Source organism: Oculina patagonica, chromosome 11 (assembly GCF_052425735.1).
Source record: "Oculina patagonica isolate OP01 chromosome 11, crgOcupat, whole genome shotgun sequence".
In the NCBI taxonomy this organism is placed as follows: Eukaryota; Metazoa; Cnidaria; class Anthozoa; order Scleractinia; family Oculinidae; genus Oculina; species Oculina patagonica.
Window position 1 is genome coordinate 9,122,397 of NC_135768.1, and position 26,482 is coordinate 9,148,878.

A 26,482-nucleotide genomic window follows, 5' to 3' on the forward strand; every position below is an offset into this window, starting at 1 on the left:
AAAAGTTTGTAAGAAGTTTATTGCAAGGCTTGACCCACGAGGAGCGATCATGGAAACAATGCTGCGTGGTTCCCAGTTATTTATTGTTATTTAAAGAAGCATTTCACATTTTACAGTTCGTTTTTGACCAGGGTTTTTAAAACTTACAAAGACGAAGAAGCTTTAGTGTGGGGGTTTTGCTATTATTACATATCAGATTGCCTGTAAAGGGATTTAATAAGTCACGTTTCGTTGGCTTTTCAAACTAAGACCAGGTTCTTTGAAAATAGAATTCTCCAAACAGAGATCAGCTTTTTAAAATACATCTGCAAAACGGCTACAAAAGTGTTGAAACAACAGTTTGTAAAAGCTTACCCCCCTTATTTCTACTGTATTTTAAAAAAACACCCCCCTTTTTTCATTGATTTTGAAAATTTTACACCCCTAATCTAAACACCGGCCTCCCCTTAGGCATAAATAACGAACAGTCCCTTAGGGTCAAGTAGCGACATTTCCTCGACCAGTCGCTGAAAACATTACTTGGGACGTCGCGCTACAGTATTTGGGAGCGTTGCGTGACGTCCCAAAAAGCGGCTGCAAAGGAGACTAACTTTAAACAGAAAAGAAGTCGTACAAAGCGCTAGCGAGATACTAGAACCGGAAAGAAATAACGGAAAAAGCCAAACAGGAAATGTTGCACAGAAAAAAATGCCCAGCCCTACCCCCGCCTTGACCTTTGGCCTGAGGCCGCGTTGAATGAAACTGGATGCCTCCTCCGTCACTGCTCGGTGGTTTGCGCTTGCTAGATTTGCTGTTGTGGTTTGTTTGATGTTCCCTTGTTCAGGCGAAAGAAAAGACAAGAGCTTTAAGGTGAGAGAAACAATGTTTTCTTTTTACTGTGGTTTGCATTTATGTCGCATTTGAAAGGAAAAAGAGAGCTTTATAGTTGAATGTTTTTGCGAGTGTCACTCGTGAGCGAGCGCGTGAATTTCGAAAACGTGTGCAGTAACGTCCAGCGAACGAGCGCGCAAGGGAGTTTTTTTTTAAGAAAAGCATAATGACAAAGTAAGGAAAAAGTTTCTCTGTTTAAATCGCTGCAATTTTTTTCTAGCTACAGAAGTGGAAAGAGGAGAAAAATAATAATGCTGTATTTCGCGTGTGGTTTTGCACTGCGATGACAAACACCGGGGAACCCCGCCCTCCAGGGGGGTCAGGGGAAGGGGGGTACTCTGTATATTTTTGGGTGGGGGTGTTCCTATGGGGCTCTGAAACCCTTACCCTATACCAGACCATGCTCAGCTGATTTTGAAAAGATACCCTATAATAGACCAAAACATTCTGATTTCTATACCCTAGCCTAGACTCAACGGTTTGAAAACCAAACCCTTCACAGTGCACATACTCAATATATAGCTTATGTATGAGAGTACCCTCCCCACCCTCCAGGTCCACCAGCCAGGATGTCTCAATTTTCCTTTCCTGGCTAAGTGAGATTGGGGGTAAAATGTGAGTTTGTATTATAATCAAGGAATACAAAGTGGAAAGTAATCACAATTATCTAATCAAAACCACAACCACAAAAGATTAAAAAAAATCTAGACTGTTCCAGGTGTTTTGTTCAATTAGTTCAGAAGCAGTGCGAAGAAGGGTGAAGAGACATACAACACATATACCCCTTGCCATTACTTCCACTGAGGTCACCATTCTTCGCGCTAATTCCAACTAACTAAATGCCTGGAACAGGCTACCGGTATAATTTTGTTGATGTGAATGAATAATTATTGTATTTTTCTCTTTTTAAGATGGATTCACGTGAAATATTGAGCAAGGTTAAGGAAGTTAGAGAGGGACAGGAAATGATGAAAGAGCAACTTGGAACTATTAAGTCCCAGCAATCAGATCTCAAAGAATTTGTAGAGAACCTTGAATCGGAAGTTGAAAACATTGTATATTCAGTACAAAATATTGATCATGAATGTGGGGTAAGTGCAGTCACCTCCTCGCCTCAGCTTGGACGTATACAAAACATGGACCCAGGTCCATGTTTTGTATACGTCCCCTCAGCTTCCCTCACCTTTATTTTCACTTGCAGCTCTTTGCACTATTTGCAACTATTCAACAACTAATAATATACATCAAAATATTTCTCGAATCTGATTGGCTTAGAGAAATGCAGTTTTTAGGAAATTCGATTCCGAAATGACGAAATTCAGTGCAAAAAAAAACAAACAAATAAACGTGGCATTCTGAATGCATGATGATATTTGCAGAGTTTGAATAAAAAGCTGTTTTTGAACGAGATTTGGATTATGATTGCATGGCTAAGAGCAGTACAATTATTCCCAAATTGTACTCCCTAGGTGTGTCTGTTACTTTTCTTTCCAAAGTTGGCCCGAAGACATGCAAATTTGGCCCCAAGACTTCTGAAGATTTTCGAAGTTGACCAAACATTTTGAAGTCTTTTGCAGTTGATCCGAAGATTTTTGATGATTTTCGAATTTGATTTGAAGACTTTTGGAGTTAATGAATTGGACTTCTTCCGAAGATAAAGGGTCTTGCAATTTTGAGAACTTTCAAAACATTGATATTAACCTACTACTTGTAACAAAGAGTTCTATGAGAGGGTTGTGCAATTTCATATAATAACCGAATGCCTGGAATAGGCTGTATGTGGCTGCATGTGATCAAACGTTTTCATCATCATCATCATCATCATCATCATTTTTACACCCATTTTATTCATTTTTTCTCCCTTTAAGGTTGATGGAGACGAAATATTAGAAAGGATACAGAAATTAAGAGGGGCCCAAGAAGAAATGGAAGTAGAAATTTACAATATCAAGGATAGCCAAAGAAACCTTGACTCAAAAGTTAAAAACATTCAATCTACAGTTAATAGTATTCAAAATGACGTTGGTGAGATCGTGGAAAATCAAGAGAAACTTTTTAGCTTACAAAATAAAATTTTTCAAATCCTGCAACAACTGCAGGTAGAGGGAAGGTGATGTAATTAAAATAGTTTAATAAAACAATAATTTATTGTTCTATTGAAAGTATTGCCTTTGAATGAATTTTTTCTAGTATGCTTTCAAACCACCGAGGGAGAGGGGTACTCCCATATATGAGCTAGATAGGTATGTGCCGCTGTGAAGGGTACATCCTCGGAGACCTAGGGGCAGTTAGTGGGGCGAAAAGAAGGAATAAACCGGCAGAAATCGTAGCGACGAAAGTTTTCAAGAACGCCAGAATAGGGTATCATTTGGCGGCAAACTGATCAGTGGTATGAAGAATTAAGTCCAGAATAGTAGCAGAAACTCGGAAGAGAAAGAAACTTTCCTAAACTTAAATAAAGTCATCGCGGCAACGTTGTTGACAGATGATTTTCCGTTAAAAATCCTAAATAGTGATTTAGTTCTCAAAACAGCAAGTATGGGATAGAGCAAGGATTTTTGGCGTCTAGTCTGGTATAAAGTTGCAAAATCAGCTGAACATGGTTTGCTATAGTGAGTATAGGGTAAGGGTTTCAGAGTTCCAGCGGCACACCCACACCCAAAAATACCCACCCTAAAGAGGGACTGAGCCTTTGTATGAAAGGCTAGAGAGAGTCATTGGGCAGACGATACAGAATGTGGTGCCAGGAGCCATAATGATAATGATAATGCATTTATATAGCGCATTTTCCATACGTTCAAATGCGCTTTACACACCAGACCACAACACCGGGAGCTTCGTGCCCTACTCTTTGCGAATAGTGTGTGGGTTCTTTAACGTCCCCTGTTTTAAGACTGAAGATACAGGAGACGGGACCTATGGTTTATCGTCCTTTTCCGAGAAGACTAGAATGTCTAACCATTTGCAGATGTAATTACAAAGGCAGCACATTCTTCTCAGTTATTTTAAGACCCTGAGTGTCGGTCCGGTCTGGGGTTCAAACCCACGACCTCCCGCACAGCAGTCCGGCGCTTTACCAATTGATAAATGTTAGAATTCTTTTTGTGTTGTTTTATTTTTTATACGCTATATAACTGCATGACTGTATGTCCGACTGGGAGCAAAGTAACCTGCCATCAGGCGTTCTTTGTTGCGAAAGGGAGAGTGATAAGCAGGGAGGAAGAGCATGTTCTCGGGCTAGGAGCACATCTATGTGTGTTTGGCGAAGTCAGTCCCGAAGGAGTGGATTTTGTAGCACTATATGTCTTCTATATGCGCCATTGATTTCAACATAACCTTATGTGGTGGTCTGCCTGTGGTTGTAGGCGGGATGCGTTTCTGGGGATGCACAATCAAAACAGAGACTGTTCGGGGCAGTCTATCCCTCCCTGTGATCAACATGTAACCGCATTTTCTCGACCAATCGCTGCAAAAAATTCTGCATATTTAAATCCGAAAAGAAATTGTGCAAAGCGAGACACTTACTGGAAGAAGCCAAAAATACTGAATCTTGAACAGAAAAATTACCCACTCCTCCCTACTGGATTTGAAACCGACGTTGTCGTGGAGCGCGTGGAGCGCACGCCAGCGCCCACAGTCGTTCCGCGGTAGCCGCGTGGGATGTGATGTCACGCAACGCTGCTCGCCGTGGCACTTGCCAGGTACCTATTTGTGGATTGCTGTCTGTTGTGTTGCACGTTGGTAAGTGTTTTATTCGGATTGATCTTTCAAAACCCGTGTCAGCTGTATGCAGTATTCTGTTTCCTTCCTTGGTTAGGAAAGTGACTTTTTCTGAGGCGACTGAAAGAAAACATAAGCACGAAATTATGGATATTGATAAGACTTAATAGCGATCTGAGCAGACGCTGTTCGCATTAGCTACATGCTGGATTTCTTGATGTGATTTGTTTTCTTTTTCAGGCGAAAGAAAAGACAAGGGTTTAAACGGTGAGCAAAACTATCTTTTTTTACTGTGGTTTAAATTCAAAGCATTTGCGTTGCGATTGAAAGGGAAGCGAGCGAGCTTTAATTTGTGAACGTTATTGCGATCTTTATACACGTGATGAACAAGCATGGTGAAAGAACGTCCAACGAGCGCGCGCGAGGGAGTGTTTAAGAAATGAATAATAAGAAAGCAAGGACAAAGTTTCTCCTTTCTAAATCGTTGCAAATTTCTTTTAGTTAATGTAGCGAGAAGAGTAGAAAAATAATTATAATGCTTTATTTCGCGTGTGATTTTGGACTGCGCTGCAAAACACCGGTAGAGCCTGGCTGCTCGCCAGGAACGAGATAAAATCTTTCTCTGGCTGGGCAGACAATTTTCCAACCCAGATAAAGTGTCGAGTAAAAACCCAGGGTTAATTGGAATCAAATTGCCGTAACCAATGCCGAAAAACCTTTAAAAATGATAAAAAAATCTTGAAAAAGGTTTTCTGAGGGGGTTATATATCCGAGCGAGAAGTTTTCCCGCTCCATTCAAAGCGACCGGACATAATCATTTAACCTCACTTCCGGTAAAATCATAAAATTTCTCGAGGCGAGAAAACAAATCTCGTTTTCCGCGGCGAATCGAGTTCTCTTGCGATTCTTTTCTTGCATTCAAAGATCGAAGAAAAGACGAGAAAATAAGACCTACAGTCGAACCCCTATTAGCGAGATGGTAAGCACAAGTCGTGGAGGGAACATCACTTTATTGCCAGGAAATCATAAGGAAGGTGACAACGGAATCACGTCAAGATGATATTGAGCGTTTGTTTGAATGTTTTGTCGTCACTTCAAATTTCGGACTCTTATTAGTCTTTAGGTTGTTGAAAACAAGGCCAAACTACTTGGTTGGCGCTAAATAGAGATAAAAACAATAGACGAGTCTTCTTCATAATTGGGACGGCCAGAAGATACGTAGCCTGGGTCGCAAACGAACTAAATCCCGCTAGAGTTCGACTTTACCGGGGGCTAGTTCGTCTGCAACGCAGGCTACTAGAAGGTGGCCGAGGCCACGAGCGGTACATACAACCACAGGAACATTAGAATTCACACCAGGGTGTGATAAAATTCACCAGGGATTTTTTGCATGGACCACTGCCTGGGATGTCAAAATGGCATCAGTGAGGGTAATAAATCTCAGCAAGTCATTTTACAATTTTCTGGGTGAAATTTTTGTGGATAAATTTATTGTTGATTTTAGCGCGTTTGTAGTGATGATTAATTTTCATTTGTGTTGTAGGGAGCAAAGAAAGGCTGTATCAGAGATAAAGAGGATAAAGAAAAGAAGGCAAGTGTTTTCTTGTTATTGTTGCACCAAGCTCCACAAGCAAATTGTCTCGAATCCAAAAAGCGAGTGGAATAACTGTTTATTAAAATAAATTGCCTAATGGAGGAAATCACTGTGTAAAGGTGGATTCAGTGTACAGGGGCACCCAACGGCCGAATCTTTTCTAAATACGTCAGAAGTGTCTAAAATGGATTTCTCTATGCTTGAGAAGCCTGTTTGGTTAATTTGGGGCTGCCCTAAAAAATATTTATCTGTTCGGATATTTAAGGAGAACTTTGGTCTTTTCGAAAGTTCCAGGGGACTTTTTTTTTTCTCATCCCAAAGTTTTAGTTATCCTGATGGGTCTTGTCGAAAGTTCAAGGACACGGAGTAGCGATCATTTGATTAGAAAATTTTAGGGGACGTTTTTTCTTTCTACGAAAATACTAGGTAATACAAACGCCCATCCGAATATATCCGAAAACGTCAAGGGGTGTAAATTATACGCTCTGTCGCACCTAAATACGACCCACAGGGGGCACTTTTAGCATCTTTTAGAATAATTACGACACTCGAAAATTTTAGCGGACAAAAAAAACATCCGAAAATTATGGGACATTGTAAAACGTGAGCCGAAAATTCTAGGGCAGCTTGTTGGTTTTCCGAAAAACCTTGAAAAGTTTAGGGGATCCTTCTGCGAAAAATCCGAAATTGTTAGCCAACCTTCCATCCGAACAGATATTTTAACGAAATATTCCGTTGGGTGCCCCTGAGTGTAAGAAAATCTGGAGGGTTAGCACAATCTGTACGCAGAGCGATGGTTTTGGCGCGACATTTTCTGGGGATTCGCGAACGAAATTTTTCACTGGTTGTGTTAGCGATTCAGTTTTCACGGGATAGGAGTGAAAGAGGGGGGGGGGGGGGGTGGAAAAGAAGAATCGAGGGGATCGCTGACGAGAAGGAGGAGGAAACTTTATTGATGACCAACAAAAGTTCAACCACAAATCTAATCGGAAAGACACAGGCGTCGGCAAACAGCGGAAAAAATTGACTTATAAGGCGGCATAAAATGGCCGCTCGGTTCTCGTTATAACGAGAGCAAAAGCAATAAAATTGTCCCGTTGGGATCGAATGAAACATCCGTGAATTAAATCCGTAATTGTGAAACTGATAGTCTGCTATAGCGGCAGTTTGTTTCAGTAAAACTTTGATGTTTGTCACTAAACCCTTTGGTCCTTAATCTATTAGCGAGATGATCGTAATATCGTTGTAAGAGAAGAGAAGTAATTGAGTTATAAGCCTTTTTTTCAATGCAAACCTCTAAAACCCCATTGCAATGGGACTGCAAAGTTGTCCCCTCCGAAATGAACTTTAACCTAGGGATGTCCAATGGGCTGAAATGTGTAAAAGTGTTCGTAGCAACCAAGGGAGAGGTCGAGACGAACATAATTCCTCAAGTCGTGCATTTTTCTAGGGGTAGAATGATGAAGTCATGTGAAGAACGCTCTATTTGCAAACTTTATGTTAATAAATAAACCTGGCTGACGGAACGCGTGATTGGCTGAGAAGCAACTTTTTATGTTGAAAACGAAAGTGTCTAAATTTTATTATTGCTTTAAAGGTTTGTCTATTGTATTGTGGATAAGACTGTTTCAGGCGTTTAGTGGGAGAGATGCTACCTAGCCTCAAGCCCCACGCCTTTATTTCAACTCGCCGCGGCGGTTGCCGTCGCGCCGTTCTACGCGCTAATAAAGAGATTATAAACTTCACGTTTGTTTTTCCTGCAAACGGCATAAAACCATGCATCTTTTCCCGTTTGCAGTTTGCCGCTTATAAGGCTTAAAAGGCTTATAACTTAACTTATAGGCTTATAACTTCTATAATCATTTAATCCGGTGTGCTGTTCTAGCTGAAAACTTGGACACAAAATCGCGTTATCTGCAGTTAAACTTTTAAGAGCTTGCAACATCACAGTCAACGGTCATCTCTCAGTAAAAGAAAATCATGATGTAATTCCATCATCCCTTAATATCCTTGATAAATTTTAGAGGAATCGATGTTCAAAATTTAGCGAATTAAAGCTTTTCAAGGTAGCACCCCGTCAGGAAATTTGGCTAATGAATTTATTAATGAGCAAGGGTCCTGCGCGACCTTAAAACGTGAAGCTTAATCTTTCTGCAGCGGACTATTTCTGGATGTGATCCAATATATTTTTTCTCCTTTTAGGATGGATGAATATGGAATATCAGAAAAGGTGCAGGAAGTAAGAGAAGCACAAGAAGAACTGGAAGAACAACTTGATACTATCAAATATAACCAAGCACATATCAAAGATGATGTAGAGAGCCTTGATTCCAAAGTTGAAGACATTCAATCTAGTGTTAATCGTATTCGAAATAACGTCAATGAAGTCGCGGAGAAGATGTACGAGATCACTGCAAACCAAGAGAAACTGTTTAGCTTACAAAATAAAATTTTTCAACTCCTTCAACAACAGCAGGTCGAGGGAAAGTGATGTAATAAAGGCAATTTAATAAAACAAACCTTTAGTAGTAACTATTTTTGAATTATTTTTCTTGATATGCTTTCAAAGCACGCTAGCACTCTCCCACCCCACTCTACAGAGGCGGTAAGCCTTTGTACGGAGGGGTAGGGAGAGTTTGGGCTTTCGAGAGTTATTCGAGATTTTCCAAAAAGTTGCTCCAAATTTCTTAAATAGTTGCTCAAAGGTTGCTTCATGAAATATAAAACGTTGCCTTTAAATAAGAAAATTCCCCAAATATATGCTCATTTCCCTTTGAAGTAAAGATTGCTTCGCATTTTCTTGCAATTTTACTGCAACCGAAACATCTTAATATTTTTTTAAGGCAAAAATTTATTGAATACAAGGATTTCTTTCCCTGAAGAACAATCGTGAAGATACCGATGACGTCATGCCTGCAAACGAGTTTTTAAGGCTGAATGATCCGAAAGCTGAAGCATCCCCTAAACTTCCTTGGAAATCTTCGGCAAATTTCCTTAATCTTCGAAAAAGTGAAAAAAATGCTCGGAAACGTTAATAGGGTCTTCGAATAACACTCAGACATTCTTTGGACTAGAAATGTAAAACGTTGCTCAAAATTGTAACTTGTGGAAAGCTCTTGGGAGAGTCTGCGCTGACGATACTGGATCTGGTATTGGGGGTGGAGTACTCGGGATTTCAAGTGACGGGGATGATATAAAGATGTTTGGGGGCTTGAAGAATTTCGATTCCAGGAATTTTTGGGTAGGGAAATTTGGCTGGTATTTTTTTTAATTAAAGTAGGGATTTTTGGGGGTAATTAAAAATGATCTTCAGATTTATAGACTCTTGGTTTTAGGCCATCGTAACTTGATTAAAAATATAACACAAACAGCGGTGATAAACATTATGAAAAATCGCATTTTTATAAACTTGACGTTTCGTATGCTAAGCTACATACATTTTCAAACATTTTAACGGCCGTCTTACTTTTGAAAATGTATGTAGCTTAGCATATATACGAAACGTGGGCTTAGTGTCTTGTGACCCTTTTTTAGAGTTTAATTTATTTGAAAATAGACCGCTTTTCACGTCTATTTATTGCTTGTAAAGATATCGAAAATTAAAAAGCGTGCATCTAACATAAAGAAACATTTAGACTCCTCACCCCTAAAATTTAAACTTAAACTAAAGCTACTTTTGTCGCTCGATAAAAGTTGTGACATTCAAAACACGATATACGAAACTCTTGATTCACTTGTCAATTCAGAAACCTTTGTCGTGAATGCTTGCGCTGAACTTCACGATTTCACAGCTAAAGATAAAAACAAAGGTTTATTCCAACTACAAAAGGTTCTCACGCGAAAGGCTTAAAATCCAACTAAAAAATATATATAAGATTTGGGACCTAAAAGACAACAACACCGAATTTTCGATCAAGTGGTCCATTGTCACGAGAGCAAGCGCTTACAGGGGAAACCCGTCACGCTGCAATTTGTGTCTGACGGAGAAGCTCTGCATACTATCAGCTGACAGATACACCTTCTTGAACAAAAGATCTGAGCTTGTTACCAAGTGCAGGCACGAAAACAAGTACTACGCGGCCAATCAGAGACAGGATCGTTCCAACCGTCCTCCATGAACGTAGTTTAAATTGTATTTCACCGCATCTAACGACACAGTCTGATGATCGCTTCGTGCGTTAAACTCTGAGTAACTGTCCGTGAAGTTTCTATCTTTAATTATTGTATAAGATTACGTGCTTAAAGTTTTGAAATCGATGCCTTAATAGTATCCATTCCGATCACAATCACGGTAATTAAGCGTCCATTTTGATTCATACTAATTGATCGTTGCTATTTCTGTCAGGCGGATAATGTTTGTACTTATTATTGTCACGCGACTTGTTTCCGACACCTCGATTTTTCCAAGCAGCCGAAAGTAGGCTTGACTTAAATTCAAAGTACACTCCAGCATGTAGCCGTTGAACAGTTATAGGACTCCGATAACAGCACAAAAAGAATACAGACACACAGATTCATAAGCATTTATCTGTCACAGATAATTCTTAAATATCTTAAAAAGGTCAACAAAGTCACAGATTTTCCTTTGTTGTTTTGTGTCTGTGACTGATAAGAACGTTTTCAGCCTCACGTTTCAATAAACTCACGCACACTACCAAGCAAAGTTTCATGGTTGACCTTTCGCGTGTGTCTTCGAGTAATACTCAAATTGAAGACACACAAGGAAAATAATGTCCACGGGATCAGTTGTTTTGAACTAGTTTAATCAGCACAAATTCTAACTTGCCTAAGCTAGCTAGTCAACTGAAGTAAAGGCACACATGTGGTTCGACTACTACGGTCTATTACATCTTTGAAATCGGATCTAATCAAAAATGGAAACGGCAAAAAAAGGTTTTCCTGACATATTGTCGGTCGACATACCTACAGTTCTGTAAGGCGCAATCCTGTTTAAGACATGCTTTTCCCCTATATTGCTGTACCAAAATCATAAAACACATTGTTCTCACGAAACGGTAGCTATTATCAGATTGACTAATATGACTAGAATGGTGGGAATCTCGTGTGATTGCTTTTTATCACTAAGAAAAACAAACAAAAAGCTTAAAAATAAACGCAACTGTCAGTGTAAACAGCATCTGCAGACCTCTCAAGTCTCACGATTTTGTCCTGAGACTCACGGTTTTCACTTCAATCTCACGACGAGAAACAGAAATCTCACGAAAAAACAGAGTAACAAGTCATTTGATTAGCGCCTGGTTTTAGGACTCTTTTAGTTATTTTTGTCCGTCAGTTGATCAATCTCCCGGTTTTTACTGAAATCTCCAGATTTTTTTACCTCAATCTCTAGATTTCCAGTGCTTTGAGGTTGAGAAGTCTGCATCTGTTTTGTTTAAATCTGATGATCGTATTTTTCGGCATTTACTAAAAAAAAAAAAAATTTGACATGGCGGGAAAAATATTGACATGGCGGGAAAATTCCGCGGCCTCAGAAAGCAAATACGCATGGAATGCACCTTGTCCCCTGTAGTATTATCTTGTGTCGTCATGACTACGTCATGACGTCACAAGACAAAAATGCGATTTTTCATAATGTTTATCACCGCTGTTTGTGTTATATTTTTCTTCAGATTTATGATAGTGCTTTAGCTGCGTAGTTCTGCAAATAAAGTACAAACAAATGTGTTTTGTTGTTGACTTCTTGGGGTTAATTTTTGGTTAAGGCATTTTTTTGGGTCTTTATTTTTGCCCCCATTAATACATTCGATCATCCCCGTCACTTGAAATCCCGCAGTACTCCCCCTGGGTAGCTTAGCATACGAAACGTCAAGTTGTGCCAAGAGCCATAACTATGGCTACTGGTTGTGCATTAAAATGTTTTAATTATTTGTTGATGGGTTGGTAAAGATTTTCAGTAACGTCAGGAACACGACAAACTGGCTCAAAAAAAAAGAATTCTGAATGGTTATTTGAACGGCCAGAAGTCTACAATATAGACCGATCACAAATGAGTTTACACTGTCCACAGCCTCTCTGATCGAAAAAATACGAAAAAATAGAGGGCTGTGAACAGGCAGTGTAAAATGAGTTTCGCCGAATTGTATCTTCAACTGAAACATTGCAAGCGCACAAGACATGACCAGAAATCAAGGGCAAGTTTTGTGTTCTCGTCTGCCGAAGATCATAGGAATTTTATATACTCCTCTCAATCAAGGTCTGAAATTAACGCGACTTAAATTACCGCGAATTGGAGGGAAACTTTTTTCGAATAAAGGAAATAATAATGATAATGATAATAATGATAATGCATTTATATAGCGCATTTTCCATATTTATATGTTCAAATGCGCTTTACACATATGTAATTTAAGATTCAATTGTAAAGGCCAGACCACAACACCGGGAGCTTCGTGCCCTACTCTTTGCGAATAGTGTGTGGGTTCTTCAACGTCCCCTGTTAGAAGACTGAAGATACAGGTGACGGGACCTACGGTTTATCGTCCTTATCCCAGAAGACTAGAATGTCAAACCACTTGCAGATGTAATTACAAAGGCAGCACATTCTCCTCAGTTATTTTAAGACCCTGAGTGTTGGTTCGGTCTGGGGTTTGAACCCACGACCTCCCAGCAGTCCGGCGCTCTAGAAACTGAGCTAACCGGTCGGCGGTTAGCTCAAAATTAACGCGAGGGACGGGGCAAATCTTCAAAATGAAGAAAAAACGCGATTATTGATGCCTCTAAGAAATTTTGGCTCTAGAAACGGATGTCGGGAACCGCTCTTCTGAAAGCATATAGTAGAGTCTCCTTACTATGCCGGGGAAGCAAGAATGAACTGAAAATATTAAAGCTGACATCTCTTTAAGGCTTTTGCATTGTAAAAGATTGAAAAATAGTGTGCAGAAAAGAGATGTGTGTTCGGACAGTATCCAGAATTTGGGGTGAAATTAACGATCACAAAAATTATAATTTCGTTTAATACTAGGCAACCCAACATCTGGAACAGGCTAGAGATTAGTCCAGTCCCTGAACTCTCTCTTCCGCGCGCGCTATATAGGGGTTGAAACCAGGCGAACTGCATTTCCTCGAGCAATCGCTGAAAAAATTCCTGCACATTAAAAAACCACAAAAAAGAAAATCGTACAAAAAGCGAGACACATGAAAGAAATAGATGGAAGGAGCAAAAAATGATATCTTTCGATTAACAGAAAAAAATTGCCCACCCCTCCCCCTTGTCTTCTCTACTTTTAGCCGCGTGTCACGCCGCGTTGTCACACTGTATGTCTCACTGCTCGCCGCTCTCTGTGGTACTGTGTTGGTAGGTGTTTTATTTGGCTTTTTAAAACCTGTGTTCACAGACTTCTATGTCCTTTCTGAGTAGAACAAGCTGCTCTTCCCAGTCGGCAGGAAGAAAATATACGAAAATCTAAACACAAGACGGCAACTTGCAGAAGTTCTGACACAGTGACAGCTATGTGCTGCATATTTTGTTGATGTAGTTTGTTTTCCTCTTCAGGCGAATTCGAAAGAAAAGACAAGAGCTTCGGCGGTGAGTGAAACGATTTTAATTTCTGACTGATTTAAGTGTCAAATAGAAGCATTTGTGTCGCATTTAAAAAAGAAGAAGAGTAGCTTTGTGGTGCTTTGTATCATGTGTATATGTTGATGCAAGTAAACTCGTGAGAGAGCAAGGACCATGCAGCAAGCGATCGACCGAAAAAAACAGCGATTGAGCGGGTGCAAGGGAGTGTTCAAGAAAAGCATAAGTCAGGACAAAGTTTCTCTGTTTAAATCGCTGCGATTACCTTCTAGCTAATGATAATGTTTTATTTTGATTTTGATCTCGGACTGCGATGCAAAACACCGGTTGAACCTGGCCCGGGAACCTGGCTGTTGATCGACGAAGTGATGTGTAAAATATCATTTTGTATTGTTTTAGATCGAAGAAAATAAGTGGGGAGTAATCGCAATTAACTCCCTGGCTATATATATAAAAACCATAACCGCGTTAAGTTAGAATTAGGAACTCTGCTAAAAGGTGCGAGTAGTTTTTATTTCCGCTCCATTCAAAGCGCGCGAATCACCTCGAACGAACATCATCGTCTCACCTCACTTCCGGTTTAATACTTCATACGAAAGGTCATCATGTAAATCCTTAAATTAAACGAAAAAAATTTTGGTCCAATGTTGGCCTTTAGAGCTGTACGCATTACTTACTTCTATTAAGGGAACATGTATTAAAATTTCACACTACGTGTATGGAACGATAAAACCATACAATTTTTTTGCAATCGTCCAGGATCAGGAAGGTCAAAATGGCACCAGAAAGGGTAACCTGCGATCAGGCGTTTTTTCCCTTGCAAAGATGAAAAGGGTAAATTGTCTCACCCCTTTGGGTTCATCAGGCTTGCTACACGCAATGCCTCTTCATATTTGACGAAAAATGTTGCGTGACGGAACCGCGGGTCTTTTTATAACACGCCTGCTCCAGGCGTTAGTTGTAAAGACGCCATCTAACCTCGAACCCCTCGCCTTTATTTCCACTCGTCGTTCTTTGCGCTAAACCCAACTAGCAGAACCCCTGGAACAGGTTATTTCTGTATGTGAACAAATATTTATTTTATTTCTTCTTCTTTTTAGATGGAAATTGAAATGTTGAGCAAGGTCAAGGAAGTGAGCGAAGCACAAGAAAAAATGAAAGAACAACTTGATACTATTAAGTGTCATCAATTAGAGATCAATAAATCTGTAAAGAAGCTTAAATCGGACGTTGGAAACATTCAATGTACAGTTGAGAACATTGAAGGTGAGGTAAGTGATGCTTCTTTACTAGACTCAAATTTCTCGCCTTTATTTCTACTTGCCTGTCTTCGCGCTAGTTGAAACAATTCGACAACATAGGTGTTCCCATTACTTTTCTTTCTGATGTTGGCCCGAAGTCTTCTGAAGACTTACGAAGTTGACCTCAAGATTTCCGAAGATTTCTGAAGTGGACCCGAAGATTTGGAAGTCTTTTGAAGTCGACCCAAAGACTTCCGATGATTTCCGAAGTTTATCCGGTGACTCTTGGAGTTGAACTGGAGTCTTCCGAAGACAAAAGGCTCTTTCAGTTTTGATTACTTTAAAAACAACACTCAACCCTATTAACAAGGAATTAAACGAGAAGGTCGTGCGAACCGAACGCCTAGAAAAGGCTATTGTGGCTCACAGATGTAATCGACTTTTTTTTATTTTTCTCTCTTTAAGGTGGATTCACATGAAGTATTAAAGAAAATCAAGGAAGTTAGAGCGGCACAAGAAGAACTGGAAGGACAACTTTACAATATCAAGTTTAGCCAATCAGACATGAAAGAAAACACAGAAAAGCTTCAATCTCAGTGAAGTTGATGGTATTCGAAATGACGTCAATTACGTCACAGAAAGATTGGATGAGATCGTTGAAAACCAAGACAAACTTTTCAGCTTACAAAATAAAATTTTTCAAATCCTGCAACAACTGCAGGTAGAGGGAAAGTGATGTAATGAGAAGAGTTTAATAAAGCAAACCTTTAGTAGTAACTATTTGTATTGCCTTTTGAATGAATTTTCTTCGAATTCCTTTCAGAAAGCGCTTTAGTTCAGCTGCTTTGCTCTCCTACCCCACCCTAAAGAGGGATTGAGCTTTTATATGGAGGGGTAATAGGGAGAGACACTCTGCGCAGACAAAACAGGATATTGTGCCAGGAGCTATAATTTTGGCTACTTACCGGTTGTGCATAAAAGATGTTTTCCTGAATTCTTTGTTGATGGGCTATGACTCACAAAAAAGGAGTATTCTGAATGGTTATTTGAGCGGTCAGTATTTTACAATATAAACCAATCACAAATTAGTTTCGCCGAATGGTTTCTTCAAAACATTGCAAGTGCACAAGACAGGGGCGAGGGTTCTGTTGTCTGTCGAAGATTACCAACTTACTTGCAAAAAAATATGAAGTGAGACTATTCATATGGACGATGGGTGTGCTGCAATTCGGGTTAGGTAGTCTGTTGACTGTTCACGGACCTTCTATATATTTCCTCGTCGAGAGCGCGGTAACATAGAAACCTCGGTGGATTGCTGCGGGAAAAAAAAAACAACTGAAAAACAGGCTGGAAAAAAGGAAGGTATCACCATACATTTGACAAAAAATCCCACTCAATTAAGACTGTCTACAAGTTGCTCGGCAACTTTTTGGCATTTCTAGCAACTACTAATTTGCAATTTAAGAAATTTTTATCCATTCTGAGAAATTGCAGCATTTTGTTGGATTTTTTGGGCAACTTTTCAGTAAATTTAAAATCAGTCCGACCAATTTTTAGAGAAATGTCTAGTATAGAGTCCTAGACAGCGTTACCCTTCATACTCTCTCGCTTACACTTTATCCACGAAATAGCTTGCAGATAGCGCGGTTTTGTTGTGTGTGCGCTTGCTTGTGTGCGCTTTAAACCCCAACAAAACCGCCAGCTACACAGGCTATCCACGCAATTCCGATCCATTTTCGATCTACGCGATTCCTATAGTCTTCTTCTTAGCAGCGAAAGAGACTACGCCATTTCTCCCTTATTAGTGGGCCATTTTTTCCGCCCTAGCCCTGGGGGTAAGACTGTTTACAGCCCTCTATTTGTTTTTCCGCATACACGGTATTTTTCTTTGATAGAGGGGGTCGTGCTGAAACCAGGCCCCAGTATTTCGGCGGAGAACATCGGTCAGCGGCATTGTTCATCAAAATACAGTTTGTTGCAAGGTTTCGAAGCAGTTGCTGAAAAATTTCTGGACAGATGTTGTCACCTAGTTTTCTTAACAATTATAACTTCCAATTCAAGAACTAAAGGATGCTAGTCAATCCATCCAAACCCGTGACAAAGCAGCATTTTTACCTCCACCGAGTCGAGTAGTCTTAATTTTTCTGCCGTCCTGTTTTTCGCTATGGCCTGGCATCAACTTTGCGCTATTTTTATTTTGTTTGGAGCTAGTCAGGGAGAACTTCACTGCGAGCAGAACGACTGTGGCGAAACGACAAGCAAGTATAAAGAACGTTACGAAGCACAAAGCGTTGTAGAAGAAAGCCCGTATATGATTTCTCCGGGAGATTTCTATTACAAATTTGTAGCTCAACACAGATCATTTGTCATGAGAAAGGCAGCGAATAACTGGCCAGCAAACAGGGTGAGAGATTCAGAAGTTTATTCCTTTATTTTTGTGATCTACATTTCTGATTTAAATTATAACGTAAAATTTCTATAATAAGCGCGACTAATAATATTCTGTTCAAAGGGCTTTTTGGTCATGTTTCACTCATGGGAAGTGGGCAGAGGGCCCGGGGGGGGTACTTGACCTAAGTTTAGGTATAGGGGTGCCGCTGGAGGTTTGAAACCCTGACCCTGTTTAGGACAATAAAAACTTAAAATGCCTACCCTGTGTAGGACAACACCCTCTATTCTAAGACCCTATTTAGGACAAAGGACAACATCAACAGTCATTTACGCTTTATTGTGATTGCGTCCCATACGCGATGTTTGAAGCATTGAAATGCAAAAACACCTATCCCACCGAATAAAATAATGCTTTTTATTGAAGCGAAACCGAAAACAATGTAAATACATGGACGACAGTCTTGCAGCCATACCCTGTCTAGGACAGCTTCAGGCCCTGTTTAGGACAGAGGAGCTTGAAATTATATACCCTGTTCAGGACCGGAGGAGTCAAAAACCATACCCTGTCCAGCGGCACGTCCCCGTATAGGCCATATAGGGGAGTGCCCCCCGGGGCAGAGGGGGGAGGGGGAGGGGGTTGGTAAGGGTAATAGTCCCTTTGCATGTTTACTTCGGCCTGGCTATTTTCACCACCAAGCCTCACTTTTGAAGTGGAAACTTGTAAGTTTTATCATAAACGAAATCCCAAAGCAGCAAAGTTGAAAGGATACCTACATGAAAACTGCTTGAAGGTGGCTGAGGGTTGAGAATAGTTTGTGTAAACATAGCTTGGTCTGTGGTGAATTTAGAGCATATCATATTATCATGCATGAAGGTGGATTTCCACTGTCGCGTAATTTTCCCTACTTTAACGGACTGTGTGAATTTAACTGGCTTTATGTGTGTAAAAAAAAGAAAAAAAATGTAAGGATGGCTTGCATTTGAACCACATTCAACTTTTTCTGCAGAGGTAAGCTGTCCACACTTTTTCTCTTTTCTATTTTTAGCATGTAAAGCCAGTTTAATGCACACCAGTTTCAATGACAGGGAAGTTTGAACAAATTTCTGGTATATAGTGTCACTCTCCTCCTCTCTCTTTGGGCAAGAAAGGAGTTTGATTGTTATTGCAGAACTTAAGTCCTGGGTTTGTACGCATCTTGTAAACCCTTAAATTTCAGGGGTTCCATTTCAGTCAAGGCCTTGAAAGTACTTGAAATTGGTTTTCGGTCCTTGAAAGTTCTTGATTTTTTTTTATTGAATGTCAAAAAGGCTTCAAAGCAATGAGAAGACTGCCAAAATTAGCGATTTGTTTAGTTCTTCAGCAAGCACATCAATGACACAACAGACTGGAAATTGTTGATTTCCAAGAAGTCCTTGAAATTTCCAAGAAGGGTCCTGGAAAGTCCTTGAAAAGTCCTTGAATTTTTGGCCTGAAAAAGTGTATGAACCCTGTAAGTCAAACTTTTTCTGTTTTTGTTGTTCCCTATTTCTTGTAGATATGGACAGAAGAGTACATAATCAAGTCCTTCAGTGAAGGTCCACAGGTCTCTGTTACAAAAGGAATCCAAGACTTCCCTTTTGGTCCTAAATTCCACCTGCCAATTAAAGAATTCTTTGTAAGATCTGAACAAGACGACTTGATACTTAGTGATAAACCAACGAACCAGATGCTTAATGACATAACAGCTCCCCTTTGTCTGCGATGCCATCAGTTTATGAAGAAGATGAAAGTTTTCTATTGGTTGGGGCATTACCGGAGCAACGCATCAACACAGCCATTATTTTTTCATCCAGATGAACAACTGCTTGCTGTTGTGAATGGAAGTGCAAAGGTGACACTAGTTTCCCCTTTATATTCAGAAAAACTCCCTTTTGAGGATGAAACACTATTGGCAATTCCCAGCTTTAATACAGGTAACATACATTATTGTATAGTTTAAATTATGTCATATTTCATGTTCTTTTAACATATATATGTTGTGGTTTTTACTTATCTTTGGTTTAAAAAGTTTGAAACTGGTTTGACATTTATTTTTGTTGTTGTCACATGTATACTCATATTCATAATTTGAAACATCTAGGGAAAGAAAAATCAAACTGGTTTGAAAAATTTTATACCAAAGACTAATTTAAACCACAACATATTGGCTTGTGTTTTAGCTTCTATCAGTAAATAACAACAGTTTAACCTCCCCCCCCCCAAAAAAAAAGACACTTGAATCCCAATTTGGCTAGTTCATTATATAAATAAAGATGTGCATGAATTTACATAAATTTTAGTGCAATTTCAAAGTTGCTATGACAACACTGTTTACTCATTACACTGTCTGTCTACGAGATTAAGAAGAACTGACATCATGATGGTGTTTCAGGATCTTTCTTAGAAAACTTTAAAGGTCTTAGATGTTACAAATTATTTAGACAAATTTTCAGTTGGGTTTTGGACAACCTTTTCTCAAGAGTCTGGTTGAAACAAAGTTAAGATAGCAAATGAGAAACTACATGTAGCAGACAGAAATCTCTAGACTTCAGTGTATTAAACTGTTAACTAATTTTTTATTTTTTTTTTGGGGCCGCCCCTCAACCTCCACAAAAAAACAAATTATATGCCAAATTCCAATTTGACTTGGTTTGACTGTCTCTGATAAGTAAGCCTTGTAAGCTTACACATTAATTATTAAAAGTTATATATTTTTGTATGATAAAATTTGTATATCTTTGATTCATCTTCTCAAAGGCTCTCTATAGTAAAGATTGTTGTTGTTGCTGTTCTTGAAGTATTAGAGACACACCCTTTTGAGACACCGTTGATTATTATTTTTCACATAATTTCCTTTCAGATGTTTTCTCAAAGCTCTCGTCTGAAGGCATTCCACATTTGACTGTTGATCTTCACAAAGGCGACATGTTGTATATTCCTCAAATGTGGTGGCAACATATCATGTTATCAGATAATAACAACTTGTTTGTCCAGTTTTTGTGGCCTTCCAAAGTGGGGACAAAATCTTATCTGAAATCATCATCTAAAACAAAAGGTAACTCTCTTTGATCAGTTGTGAGCAGTATATATTTAAACTGTAAATAATTAACTACAGGATATTCAGGATTCAATGTATTTTAAACCAACAGGAACTTGGCAGTTATCTTATTTAATATATTTTCTACCCACACCCTCTCCCAGGGGTTGGGTACTCGGGATTTCAAGTGGTGGGGATGATTAAATCAGAGCAAAAGTCAAGACCAAAAAAACCATGGGCTTCCAAAAAAATAAAAAAATCCCTGGACCAAAAATTAACCCCCTAAAAATCCCATGTTGAATTTCTGTACCTTAAATTTCCAGAAAGAAGGAATTATATAAACAACAATGAATCTTTAGATTGATTTTACTACCCATAAAATTCCCTACTCAGATCAAGCCACCAAAAAATACTTGCCAATTTTTCCTATCCTTTGATCATCCCCGTAACATAAATCTCAAGTATCCCCCCCCCCCCCAGGTTTCCAACCTTAAGGCAGGGGTTTCAATAATTTAAAGTAAGAGTGACCATTTGTTTGAAAAAATCTTTCTTTAATTACTTCTATGCAGGGAAATCTAGCCAACTTCTCTTAGGGAATAGATTATATTCTCTTAGCAATAAGGAGCAAGTTAATCTGGTTAATTCATTTCATTATAAAAAATATTACAGATGACCAACCTTTAAGTTTACAAGCATCATTAAGAAGCTTGCTCAGGAAACACGAAGAGAGACTGTTGACAATGGATGTGCCACCACTGAATTGCCCACAGCAAGACAAAAGGATGAGTGACTATACATTTGAAACAGGCAAGATGACTCCAGAAGAATACCAGGCAATCCACAATGGACCTGATTTTACTGAGGTAATAATTAACTATTATATTGTGATCTTGAGGTTTATATCAGCTGATATTTTTTCTTAGAGGCAAAGCCTAGAGGTAAAAGGTAAAGCCTGCTGTCAAGCCAAGTGGCTCATCAGGCCGAAGCTTATCATGGTTTCTGTAGCATTAAGCAGCTAGGAGTATTGCTACTCCCTCCTGGATGGGATGCTAGTCCATCCCAGGGTTACCCCCCTCCCATACCCATTTATACACCTGGGTGGAGAGAGGCACTATGAGAGTTAAGTGTCTTGCCCAAGAACACAATGCAGTGCTCTGGCCAAGTCTTGAAATTAGACCACTTGATCGGGAGTCCGTCCCATTAACCATTAGGCCGCCACACCTCCCACAAAGCCCAGACCTAGAGTGTAAAATTGCAGTGTTTAACAGAGTGATGGGAAATGACTTTTGGTTCAAGTTATCAGGAGGTTTGAGAAATTTCAGAGGGTTTGAGAAATTGGGATTCCATGATTGTAATCTCCATCCTTTTGTTTCTCTTAGGAAGAGCCTTGCAACTTTGATGGGAGTAACCAACAAAGCCCATGTCATTTTGAACCTTGTTTTGAAGACCCTGAGGCACCTATTTGCATTCGGTACATTCTAGAGTATTGCAGTCGCTGGGAAGATCGCGGCTGCAGCATTGAACTGCCGCAACTGTTAAATAAGGTGGACAAGAATACAATGGAACAGATAACTGCTATGAAATCTCCATTCCAACATGGAAATTAAATTATTTTGTTTAAAAAAGAATTTTTATTTTACTCCTTGAAATCCAATCTAGTTAAAGAAAAATTAGGTTTCTTGAAAGCCCTGCTTTATTGCAATCATTTCCTATATTAATATAAGTGTTGTAGAATGGTAACATTAAGAACTTCCTATTCCCTAAAAAGCATGGTGTGGTATTCCAGTTTTTTTAGATAAAGTGCCAAAAGCCATGGCAAAAAATTATATTTTCAAAAAGTGAAGTGCCTGGCCGTTCTACATGTAGCTTGCTAGACCTATGCTTTATCTACGAGACTCGAATATAGCACTACATTTAAAATTCTGAGACTAGTCGTAGATAGATATAGAGAATACAGACTGATATATATCTTAGTCTGCTTACTAGAAAATTCAGAAACTGTGAAATTATTAATACAGTGGAACTCTAATTTCTTGAACCTCTGAGGGAAATTAAAATTGGTTGGAGAAATTGAGGGTTAAATTGCAGCATTTGACTGAGTGAAGCGAATCCAAGGGAAACGATTTCCGTTGTCGAGTTATCAGGAGGTTTGAGAAATTGAGAGTTTGAGATATTAGGATTCCACTGTAATTAAAAGTTTAACAAAATATATAAAGAACTACTGGATGAGGTTGCAAAAACTACAGCAACTGTGATTTTTGAATGGCGTGCATTCAGTTGTTTGGTGATGCCGAGACAAAGATTGATAAAAATGTTAAATCTGTAAGACACTGACAAAGCACAATATTTCATGATAACTGAGTTTTCGCAGCAAAAAATTGGTTTGAAATTGTGTGTGAACAGGCCATTATTTTTACATGACTAAGAAGTAAGATGTTTATTTAACACTTCAGGTACATGTAAGCTGGATAAAAAAATAAATAAATACAACAGTGATAATAAAAGTCCTGCTAAGCAACCTGTGTTGTAACTTTCTTTTCATCTTTGAGATAGGGTTGGAAAGGGTTTTCATAAAAAATCTTCAGATAGCACATGTTTTTATATAAGTTTAAATACATATCTGTTGATGACCTGCATCCATTGCAAGACCGCTAGTCAGTGTGACATAAATACAACAACATGACATAGGGTAGCAAGGATGTCAAAGTGGTGAGAGCTCTTGCCTCCAACCAGTGTGGCCCGGGTTCAATTCCTGTATGTGGTGTCATGTGGGTTGAGTTTGTTGTTGGTTCTCGTCCTTGCTCCATGGGATTTTCTCCTTTTGTCTGGTTTTTCTCCCTCCTGAAAAACCAACATTTCCAAATTCCAATTCAAGCTGAATAAAGGACCCGCATGAAAACCTACTAGAGCTGATGTGGCTTGTTCTCTAAATAAAGTAATTTATTCACATCATACTGACTAGTGGTCGTGTTGTAATCAAAACTGACAACAGGTGCAGGTCATCCAAAACGTCTGCTCCCAGGGGGGGTACTCCGGCTTGTAAATGACGGGGATGATCGAATGGAGGCAAAACTCAGGACCCAAAAAAATCCCTAAGTCTCCCTACATTACCCAAAAAAATCCCTGGACCAAAAATAACCCCAAAAAAATCCCTTGTCAAATTTCCCCTAAATTGCCAGGAGGGGCAATAACGTAACACAAAGAACGCTCGTTTTGTTTATTCATCAGATTATTAATACGCCGAGGCCGCGCCAAAACACTTTAGTTCGTTTTTAATACCCAAAAAAATCCCCTATCTAAATCAAGTCACCCAAATAAATACTTGCCAAATTTTCCAACCCAAAAAAATCCCAGACTCGAAAATTTCAAACCCAAAAGAATCCTTCGATCATCCCCGTCATTAACAAGCCGGAGTACCCCCCCTGGGCGTCTGCTGCTGCCACTTTATATAATTAAAGTTTTTCATGAAGGTATTGAGGTCAGTTTACAAATCAGCTTTCAAGTTTACATTCAAGGATTGTGATGACGTCATCCTGGTATTTTGGATGAAGTTGATCTCTTGGAACCTGGAAAATAAAAAATATACATAAAATAGTTATTGCAAATTATGAGCATTAGGTAGATATTGACATTGTTGGCTTTTGGATAGACACTTTTTTATTACATAAAGTCACTGAGATCTGGCCCATTTCCTTCATCGGGGTAAAGGCCAGAATGAAATGAATGAAAGTTACTGAGAGCTGTACAGAGTAACATTTGAAATTAATTTGTATTGAATGCTGTCTGTATATTATGGCAGGGCTCAAAAAAAAATACCTGATTGCCTGGCTGTCTGGGACAAGTTGATTTTTTTCTTTGAGAGCTGCTTGTCTGAAGGGCAAGAAAGTTGTAGGCAAGTCTTATGACAGGTACTCCCTTCTTTTTCTGCTTAGGAGTAAACAGGGAGAGGGCAGAGGAGGGGAAGAGAACTCTGCATACAACCACTTCATTTCCATGTAATGTGTTGTTCCATTAATTATCCATACCTCCCCCATAGAAGGGATTTTTCTAAGACCCCTCACCCCTCTGGAAATTCCCATTAAGGTTCATACATTTTCTAAAAGATTCTTTGAGACCCCTCCTACCCCCAAGAATTTCCAATCCCTTCTGTGGGGGGAGTATGGACATTTACTGCAACCACACAATTGAAGTCATGGTCAAATTTCCTCTAATGCTTGTGAATACTACACGTGAATACTACACATACTACTGTATGTGGATATGTGCTCAGATTAAAAGAAGTGAAAATGCAGCTGTCCAGTTATATGTTGTTTTGGTTGTGAAGGAAAAGGGGGGAGCAGGGACGGCGGAGCAGCTTTAGCCCCCCCAGAATTTCCGAAAAAAACAAAGACTTAAAAAGCTTTTAAGCCCCCCCACTTCAAGTCACTAGTCAGCCCCCCCCCCCCCCCACTTGGAAAATTGCTCCGCCGTCCCTGGGAGAGGGAGTGGAGCTTAAAAGAGAAGGGCACCTTTGGCTTTGTTTACACGTGACCAGTTCCAAATGGATCCTGTCTGAAAATTGGACCAGGTAGGCCTTCTGTTTACACAGGGCCGTTCTGGAATTGGTCTGGAACGGATCTAAATGGTTCCAAAGCTAAACCTGCTGTTTTGCAGATCCAGTTTTGAATCCGTACTGGACTGGTTCCAGAAAATTATGGTCCTGTGTAAACAGAAGCCAGTCCGGTTCGATTTGGAACAGTTCTGGCCTGGTACCTTGTAAACGTAGCCTTATTAATTAATTTCTTGCTCAACAATAGGGGGGGGGGGGGGAAGGAGCTTATTTGATGTACATTAATGCAGCTCTTGGTTTTAAATATCCATTTTCCAACAAAGAATGTAGTTTTAAATCCTGCTTGCTTACAAACCTCATTGCAGCGATACCCTTGATCAGTCAATGTCTTAATAAATACTTCTTCACCTCCACGATTCCTTCCCATGGAAACAAAAACACTCGAATCTGGTTTCGTTAGCTTCGGAATACATTGAGCTAGTAGCACAGAATCAGTAGACGAATAAAGAACTTCAGCGGCGACAACTAAATCAAACAAGCCATCTTTTGTCAAATCTGTTGTGTCATTGCCCCAAGAGTATTCCATAACCTTGATTCTACCGCGGCAAACTTCAGCCACATTCGAAGTAACATTGTCTTCAAGGGTTTTTACACAACATTGTTGATCCGTGAGAACGGTCATTTTTGCACCAAGTAAACAGAGATAGATCCCTACCAGACCACATCCAGCACCAAGTTCTAAAACTCTACATGTCTGCAAGTAACTTAAAGGAAATACCGCTCGATTGTCGAACATTTTAGCGAGTGCTATGCTTCCGTCCCAAACAGTCGTTCCTAAAGCCGCGTAACTCTGTTGAAGTTTCAGAACAGACTTTTTGGACAGTTCGTGGCTTCCTCTGTCAGATTGCTTAGCATGCATGTTGCTGTCGATTTCTAGTTCAAAAGGCTTTTCAAACCGTTGTTTTTCGGGCTTGTACTCCTGTCTAAGCCACATGTCTGAGCTTTAGTAGTATTCAAAAAATTTCAGGACATTGCAGAGAACTCTGTATGCAGAATCGACCAGGCTACATGCCATGTAACCAAGCCAATCATCAGCAACCTGTCCCATTCTCCCCCGCCTTCCCCCGCCACGCCTCATCCCACACTCAAGCACCTATCTTCGATCTTCTCCTCTTCATTTCTTTTACACCCTGTTAACAAGAAGGCAGGGCAACCCTAGTGCTATACCTGTAGCTAAAGTAAGTAGTACTAGGGTTTACACCACCTTTTCCGGGGGCATCCCCCCCGGAAGAATTTTGAAATTCAAGTCCTTGGAAATGCGATTTCTGAAATTTTGAGGCCAAGTCAGAGTGTTGACTGTGTTGTAATGTCTCATTTTTTTAAGTCAAAATGTCACTCTTTTGCATCAAAATATTGGATAGCGACGCTTAAACGATCAAAAATTATGTATTCGGATTCAAATTTGCAGTTACAAAAATATGTGCATTTTAATATTTTTTCAATTTTGTGTTTCATCAAAGGTCA

At 39.5% G+C, this 26,482-nt stretch overlaps 4 protein-coding genes across 5 annotated transcripts in view; 3 read left to right on the forward strand and 1 right to left on the reverse strand.

Moving 5' to 3' along the window:
* LOC144631064 (protein N-lysine methyltransferase METTL21A-like) overlaps positions 1-26,039 on the reverse strand; it is a 156,805-nt gene extending 130,766 nt beyond the window's left edge. Inside the window, exons 1-2 of one of the 2 annotated variants that reach the window (XR_013566665.1) lie at positions 25,314-26,039; positions 23,420-23,975 (exon numbers count right to left, since the gene is read on the reverse strand). Coding sequence is in view for 1 of the 2 variants with exons in the window: in XM_078489445.1 (XP_078345571.1) it covers positions 23,901-23,975; positions 25,314-25,952 (714 nt within the window). In the remaining variant the exon portion in view is untranslated. Of the gene's footprint in view, positions 1-22,905; positions 23,976-25,313 lie in introns of those variants that run through there. The other variant, XM_078489445.1, reaches the window with a different exon arrangement.
* Positions 659-8,716, forward strand: LOC144629617 (uncharacterized). The gene is made up of 7 exons (XM_078487853.1): positions 659-849; positions 1,782-1,961; positions 2,739-2,980; positions 4,429-4,611; positions 4,831-4,857; positions 6,134-6,181; positions 8,387-8,716. The coding sequence occupies exons 1-7, from the start codon at positions 736-738 to the stop codon at positions 8,673-8,675; spliced, it is 1,083 nt and encodes a 360-aa protein (XP_078343979.1). The 5' UTR covers positions 659-735; the 3' UTR covers positions 8,676-8,716.
* Positions 13,479-15,720, forward strand: LOC144630469 (uncharacterized). Its single transcript, XM_078488826.1, has 4 exons — positions 13,479-13,499; positions 13,698-13,730; positions 14,822-14,992; positions 15,428-15,720. The coding sequence occupies exons 3-4, from the start codon at positions 14,822-14,824 to the stop codon at positions 15,560-15,562; spliced, it is 306 nt and encodes a 101-aa protein (XP_078344952.1). The 5' UTR covers positions 13,479-13,499; positions 13,698-13,730; the 3' UTR covers positions 15,563-15,720.
* On the forward strand, positions 16,944-22,927 carry LOC144631056 (bifunctional peptidase and arginyl-hydroxylase JMJD5-like). The gene is made up of 5 exons (XM_078489427.1): positions 16,944-17,366; positions 18,889-19,306; positions 20,233-20,427; positions 21,079-21,272; positions 21,789-22,927. The coding sequence occupies exons 1-5, from the start codon at positions 17,127-17,129 to the stop codon at positions 22,014-22,016; spliced, it is 1,275 nt and encodes a 424-aa protein (XP_078345553.1). The 5' UTR covers positions 16,944-17,126; the 3' UTR covers positions 22,017-22,927.
* Positions 26,040-26,482: the final 443 nt, after the last annotated feature.